This window comes from Apis dorsata, unplaced genomic scaffold (genome assembly GCF_000469605.1).
Source record: "Apis dorsata unplaced genomic scaffold, Apis dorsata 1.3 scaffold_469, whole genome shotgun sequence".
Lineage (NCBI taxonomy): Eukaryota > Metazoa > Arthropoda > Insecta > Hymenoptera > Apidae > Apis > Apis dorsata.
Window position 1 is genome coordinate 10,227 of NW_006263708.1, and position 7,848 is coordinate 18,074.

At 36.7% G+C, this 7,848-nt stretch overlaps 2 protein-coding genes across 2 annotated transcripts in view; both read left to right on the plus strand.

The window, feature by feature from the left end:
* LOC102676338 overlaps positions 1-758 on the plus strand; it is a 1,240-nt gene extending 482 nt beyond the window's left edge. Inside the window, exon 2 of the mRNA XM_006620016.2 lies at positions 402-758. Coding sequence (XP_006620079.1) covers positions 402-752 — 351 coding nt within the window. The 3' untranslated portion in view covers positions 753-758. The remainder of the gene's footprint in view (positions 1-401) is intronic.
* Positions 759-5,844: 5,086 nt separating this feature from the next.
* The window catches only part of LOC102675964, a 2,370-nt gene continuing 366 nt past the window's right edge, over positions 5,845-7,848 (plus strand). The window contains exons 1-3 of the mRNA XM_031512550.1: positions 5,845-5,865; positions 5,993-6,088; positions 7,503-7,848. Coding sequence (XP_031368410.1) covers positions 5,845-5,865; positions 5,993-6,088; positions 7,503-7,848 — 463 coding nt within the window. The remainder of the gene's footprint in view (positions 5,866-5,992; positions 6,089-7,502) is intronic.

A 7,848-nucleotide genomic window follows, 5' to 3' on the forward strand; every position in this document is an offset into this window, starting at 1 on the left:
TCTCGGTACGAGAGATACGGAAAAACCATTTCCCGCATTGCCCGGGAAATCTATTATTCGGGACGAAATTTTCTTTTCTTTCCGCTGTTCGATAACGCTGTCTCAGATCTCGGCCGGGTGATGCACCGTTTTATCCACGATCAAATATCACGTCCTATCCTATCCACGTCTATGTATTAATATTTCGGGGGATGTATGCAAGATTAAAATTCTGGTATTCGATTAAATTTGCAGCTTTTGCATTGTTTTAATATTTAACCAGTTATTTTTTTTTTGAAAAATATTTTCAATTTGATTGAAAAGAAATTCTTTCCTTTTGATAAATCCTCCGTGTAAGTATTAATACGTAATTGAAAATCATCCTGAAACGCAATACACTCGGAGGAAGAAATTGATTTCAGTTGGAACCGTTCGCTCCGCGACATTCGATCTCTTATTTTAACAATAACAAAGAGGACAGCACGAAATGGGCGTACGAGCGTCTTCATAAAGTGGACGGTTTCGATCCCGGCAAGCCGCGTTGCGATCGTATCAAGCAGAGTCTTATTTGGTTGGAAATCTCGAGGGAGAATAAAGGTCTCAAGATCCCGATGATTACCAGTCACTCGTACGGTCGACCGAACAGGGTTCAAATCGATGTCCCTGACAAGAAGTATCATCGATCCAGTAAACTCAAAGAATTTTATTCTCGCTCCGGCTTTGAATTAATCATTGACGAGGAGAAACAGGAGAAACCGATTTGTCTCAATTAAAACGAGTCTATTGTTGGACGAATCTATTTTCTTCTATATAATTTAACGATCGATTTATTATTCGATCGAATTAAACGACGATATAAGTAAGAACGTTTATCATTTACGATAACAATTATATCATTCATCTGAAATTTTCGTATATTTATAATCTATACGTTTGATTTTATTTTTTTGAAGTATTTTAATCAATATATATATTGTATATTATGTTTTATTATTTAATGTATATTTATATATTTGTATATTATTTTATACTATATGTATTTTGTACAATGTATAAATAAATAACATCGATTTTTCAATTCAATCTTGAATTACTAATTTAAAATTTAACGTAAAAATTATCTTCTTCAATCTGAAGAAACGAAAAAATTTAATTTCCTATCTGACATATTTCTTTCAATATTATAGAAATATCATTGCGTGATTTTTGTGTACAAATCGTGTAAAGAAAGCGATAGAAAAATTAATACTAGTGGCGCCATCTCGCGTTTGGATGCTGGAAGCTTCGATTTGTTACTAGCAAAGCAGAATATGCAAGGAGGTATTCGTGACGTCACGGACAAAGAGAGAACTTGTGCGAGAAGGACAGAGACTAACCTACCTCCCACCATTTTGAAAATTCTATATTGAAAATTAATTAATTATTCGTTTTTTACTAACAATTTTTGCACTTTTAAATTCGCATCTTCTTGTCGAATCTTTGTACAAGTTTCCCGTGTCAATTTTAACGCAAAATTTTTCTTAATTAATAATTTATTAATGTTTATCGTAAACAGCGTCTCGACCGCAATCCCCCACTCCGTGACCAAGTAATAAATAATCAATTTATTCATTCAAACAACAGCGTAATTACGAATAAAAATAATACATGAAAATAGAAGAAGAAATAACGTTTCAAATATATATATAGATATTTATAAATAAATTTTATAATAATAAGAAATTAATGAAAAATTCGTTGCATATCAGTAGCGTTGGTACGGTCGGTAACATTATTCGTTAATAAATAATTAAAATTTAATTTTCTACTAAGAATTTCTGCACTTTTAAACTTGTAACTTGTAGAGTTAGAACTCTATACAAGTTTCTCGCGTCAATTTCGACGCGAATTCGTTTTTAATTAATTATTTATTAACGATTAATGTTACCGACCATACCGACGCCGCTAATACCTAACACGATTTTCATTAATTCCTCATTATTATAGAATTTATTTATAAATATAAATACACGCATTTGAAACGTTATTCCTTCCTCTATTTTCACGTATAATTTTTGTTCATATTTCTGCTTTCATTTAAACGAACAAATCGATTATTTATTACTAGGTTACGAAATAGGAAATTTCGATCGAAACATTGTCTAGGATAATTGTTGATAGATGAATAATTAAAAAGAATTTCGCGTTAAAATTAACACGAGAAACTTGGGCGAAGCTTCAACTTTAAGATACGAGCCTAAAGGTGTAGAAATTTTTAGTAAAAAATATGTAATTAATCAATTTTTAATGTTTAGCGTTTTCGAAATGGTGGGGGATATTATCTGTCCTTCTCGCACGTTGATCTCCTTCTCTGTGACGTCACGAATACCTCCTTGCATATCCTGCTTTGCTAGTAACTAGTAGGAACTTCCAGCGTCCAAACGCGAGATGGCGCCACTTGTACTAAATTTTATATTTATTTTCTTCATCTAATTTATAAACAAAATGTATTCCCTCGATAATTTACAAAAGTAAAGGAAGAAATGAAATGACAATTCCATAACTTTAAAAAATATTTGTTTGAGGAAAAGAAAAACCTTGTATTGAATTCTTTCAAACTATATATATATATATATTTTTCGAATAAGAAAATATAAAATTAAATAAATGATCGTACCATGATGGACGTATATCATGATGTTTCGATAAAACTTGATAAAATTTCGAGTGCCAATTCTTTCCTACGTTTGTTTCGCTGTATAAATTTCGATTTTGAATTAAGAGAATATAACTTGAAAAGAAGTGGCACGTGAAATTTGTTCTCAAATTTCAAAACCAAGTTAAAATTTATTTATATATAAAATACAAACTTGATAACTTTTCCATTATTTCCTCGCATAAAATTATATTCGATCGATCATTTTTATCAACATTCTATATTCTAACCAATATAGTATATTTTCTGTTAATCCTTGGCTATCTTTTTGCCGACTTAAATACAGATTTCCACGCTGTCGGACAGATCAACGAAAGAAACGGTGGAATCGTTTCAGATGTGCATATAACGTTTGCTCCTGCATATACGGAATTTAAACCAATATTGGTTCGAAAAACCTTCATTAAACATGCATCGAGAATTCCACACTTTTACGTTTTACGATTATCATCATAATTTCCACCTCGGATTTCCAACGTCGAATGGTTCGTTAATGCCATTATCTCACTTTTCAACGATATTATATTTAATAATTAATACAAACAACGCATTAAACAAACATTAATGGATTTAACTGGAAAGCTTAAATATTTTCTTTACGAGTAGAAAATTCGAAGCCAAATTAACCACAATTTCGAATGTAATTTCCGCTTTGGAAATCGGTATTGCAAATTAATTAAAACGTCTCTCGCGAGAGCATAATTTCGATTTTAATTTCGTTACCATGAATTTCGAAATACGCTTCTCCCAAGCGTAGACAATTTTATCCATTATCTTCGAGGATGTATCGCGAATTGGTATCAACTGTATCTCTACCTTTCCACTTGCCATATTCGAGCAAAAGTAGCGCGATACTCGATTCGTTGTTTTCGAATACGCTGGGTAGACACGAGAAGGAGGTACGAGAATATACCTACTACTTCTAGCTGGTATCAAGTTTCATGCAAGGGTATCGAGAGATCGCTTCAAATTCATAGGTATAGTAAAGTAACGAAAGGAAGTCGAGCAGGATTTTATATAACCTAGAAATACACTCCCTATAGAACGCGTGCTCGCGAATGCGATACAATTGTTCGTGAAAACCGTGAAATATACCGTGAAAATATTATTCCTTTAAATGCGATATAAATAATATGGCGAATAAATATGGAATTAAACGTATCAAGAAAGCAATTTATCATATCGAATATTCGCGACAGATGAAAATATTAATTTTACGCGACATAACCTCTCGGTTGCAACAATTTTCTCGACGTTCTCGTTTATATGGTCGTTATTCCGCAGAAAAGCGTCGATGAACATCAAAAGTTCAACTCGCGAGACGGAATCTCGATCGAAGGAGAAATTTCGTTGCAAATTTATGCGCATTAACGTGGCCAGATATTCGTCGTGGCTGGTTAATCGACCAGGGTCACGGCCAAGCGGCGACTTTTTAAATTCTTTCTTTTTCGCCCCGTTAATTAAAAGTTTAATTAAAGCCACGTCAATTAATCAGAATTCTGTTTCGGACTGTTGTGGCCGCGTTCTTCGTTGTTCACGGCAGGGATTGTTCACGGAAAGAAATAAAAAAGACGAGGGCGCGGCGTTGTCCTGTGTTGTTGCCGGCCAATTAAAAAGTCGTCTCGGCCACAAACTTTCGCCGTTTAACGATGGCCGGAGTCCAACGAAGTGAATTTGTTGCACGAAAAAAACCGTCACCTGTTCAAATATTAATCGTATTGGGAGAGAGGACACGAATTTCGAATTGGTTTCTTCGAATAAATATTTAATCTCCTTTGATCAATTCGTTGCTCGAACATCGATATTACCTCGATTTCCTTCCAACAAAAGACGCTTAATGATCTCGGTTAATTTTAAATCGAATAAATAACGCTCGCCGTGCACACTGATCACGATTTGATCGTGATTCAAAGGGATCCTATTTTCTTTCTCTTCTTCCTGTCGACATCGACGAGAAGCGACGATGCACGGTCGGTCGGCAGGGAATCATGGACGAACGCCGCTTCACTCGATCAGCAATAATTATATCGGCTGCGCATCGGCCGATACTTCTCTCGGTCCTTCGTGGAACGCAGTCAATCTAATTTTGCCTCGCGTCGAGTAACGAAAGGGGTATCCAGAGCGTGATCTTCCTTCCTAAGAAGAATTCGTATTTCTTGGCGAATAAATTCGACCAAGGCTTCGACATTACGAGGTAGCCCTTCGAAAATTTTGCGTCAAGTAACGAAGAAGAGAGATCCAAAATGTGATCTTCCTTTCTAAGAAGAATTCGTATTTCTTGGCGAATAAATTCGGCCAAGTCTTCGACATTACGAGGTAGCCCTTCTAAAATTTTGCGTCAAGTAACGAAGAAGAGATATCCAAAGTGTGACCTTCCTTTCTAAGAAGAATTCGTATTTCTTGGCGAATAAATTCGGCCAAGTCTTCGACATTACGAGGTAGCCCTTCTAAAATTTTGCGTCAAGTAACGAAGAAGAGATATCCAAAGTGTGACCTTCCTTTCTAAGAAGAATTCGTATTTCTTGGCGAATAAATTCGGCCAAGTCTTCGACATTACGAGGTAGCCCTTCTAAAATTTTGCGTCAAGTAACGAAGAAGAGATATCCAAAGTGTGACCTTCCTTTCTAAGAAGAATTCGTATTTCTTGGCGAATAAATTCGGCCAAGTCTTCGACATTACGAGGTAGCCCTTCTAAAATTTTGCGTCAAGTAACGAAGAAGAGATATCCAAAGTGTGACCTTCCTTTCTAAGAAGAATTCGTATTTCTTGGCGAATAAATTCGGCCAAGTCTTCGACATTACGAGGTAGCCCTTCTAAAATTTTGCGTCAAGTAACGAAGAAGAGATATCCAAAGTGTGACCTTCCTTTCTAAGAAGAATTCGTATTTCTTGGCGAATAAATTCGACCAAGGCTTCGACATTACGAGGTAGCCCTTCGAAAATTTTGCGTCAAGTAACGAAGAAGAGATATCCAAAATGTGATCTTCCTTTCTAAGAAGAATTTCGTATTTCTTGGCGAATAAATTCGATCATTATGAGGTAGCTCTTCGGAAACGAGCCTCTCTTTTCGTCACTTCATTTTCTTTCTTTTTTTCAAATGAATTACGAAGGTTATTATTACATTTACAAAAGATGGATAAAATGAAATGAAGCGGTTGTCACAAACTCACGATGAACAATTTCGACGAGCATGTATGCAATTCCTTTTCTCCAAGTGGAAAAATTAAGCGTATTTCCCGATCCAACTTTCGCGCGTTTCTTTTCGCGCGAATACTACATCTACTCGGGAAAATTCCATGGTATATCGTATTTGTTTCAGGATTTACACGTCCACGCTGGCGGTGCTAAAAGCGCATCCGACATTAATCCCTTAAGGATCAGCATTGCCAAGCATTCCCAAAAGAAATCAGGCGTTGTATGCTTTCTATCCACTCGAGGGATTTAAGCGGAAACGTTGAAATTAATTTAAAAAAAAAGAAAGAAAGAAAGAAAGAAAGAAAGAAAGAAAAAATTGGAACAAAGTACAATACTATATATTTATCGAGAATTGTAAGATTGTTATCGGTGTAAAAAAAAATATATTTGTATTTGCTCGATGATTTAAAAAAAAGAAAAATTGGATTTTTTATTGAGGAACCGCGTTGTTCACGAAGAAAGTCGATAAATCGGATTTTCATTTCGACGCTCTTCTAATATTTATCCAACTCGTTTCGTTTGTTTAATTGTGTAAGATCGTGTTTGATCGTAATTTATGAGATACGAACGCCAAAAGCGACGTTTTGGACGTTTATTTAATAACTCTTCCATTCTCGTCGAAACTTTAACGCGATAACTATATAGCGTTGATAAAAAAAGAAAGAGAGAAAGGAAAAAAAGAAAACCTCGAACAATTCATCCAACCAACGTTACGCTTTTGCTCTTTCATATTGTCCCAAGATTTAAAACTATTCGTCAATTGATAATCCATTTATTGCCACTGATATTTCAACTTTGCGTATCCATAAAAGTTCTTCCTTTTGCAAACACCAAATACAGACGCGTATTTTTTCCCGTGATTCGTTACTATTTCGTGAAAAAAATTTTCCATATTTATTCGTTATTTCCAACAATGACTCCAAAATATCCTTTTTTCCCTTTTTCTCGAGTAATTTCAAACTTCGAAACTCGTGCATCCACTTCGAAACCTCTAGAAAAGAGAATAAAGAATTTCACGCCGAGATAAAAATCGAAATTTCATCGATTCTATTTATTCCGATAATAAAACGATTAATTCATAGAAATTTTTCTCCAATTTTATTCCAATAATAAAACGATTAATTCATAGAAATTTTTCTCGAGATAACTAACTTATTGTACATCAATAAATCACTATAATTATACAGAAATATCGTCTTCGAAACGTAGCACGCGATCGTTGCGTGGCAACATTTCTTTCCCCTCCTCTCTTCCCCTTAAAAACAATAAATAAATCGCGGAGCGCACATCTCTCGTCATATCTATTTCCGGCAGATTTACGGGATGTATAAATTATTAGAATCGGGACATTGTTTGTCGAAACAATGCCTCATTGAACCGTTCGCGCCGACCTCTCTCTCTCTCTCCCTCTCCCCCACCCCTCCCCAATCAACGCATCGTTCCGTAGTTTTATCTGAGAGTTTCGCGGCACCGATAAGACGACACGGTGTTTGTCGAGGAATCATTCTCCAACGTTTTCCCTCGAACGCTCGTATTTACAACGCCCAAGTTTCGTATAAATTTTCGGCGTTCGGTGGGCGACGCGACGAGTCGAGAGCCGCGCGCAACGCCGGGAGAATGGCGATGCCGATCAGGGCCGGCGATTCGACATCCGTTGGCCGCCGTNGAACGAGGGTCTGGGGAGGGGCGAGGCCGGGGCGATAAAGGATTGGATCTGCGAATGGGTGCCGAGATTGCCGGAGCTCGTGGTCCCGTCCGACAAGTGGAGGAACGTGATGTGCCATCGGGATCTGTGGTCCAACAACATCATGTTCAAGACGGACGGCGAGGGCGAACCGATCGGTTGCTACCTCGTCGATTTCCAATTCTTGCGCTACAGCCCCCCCGCCTACGACTTCGAGACCGCCCTCCTCCTCACCACCTCCCGAGCGGTGAGGCGCGAGTGCCGCGACCTATTCCTAGACGTCTATTACGACACGG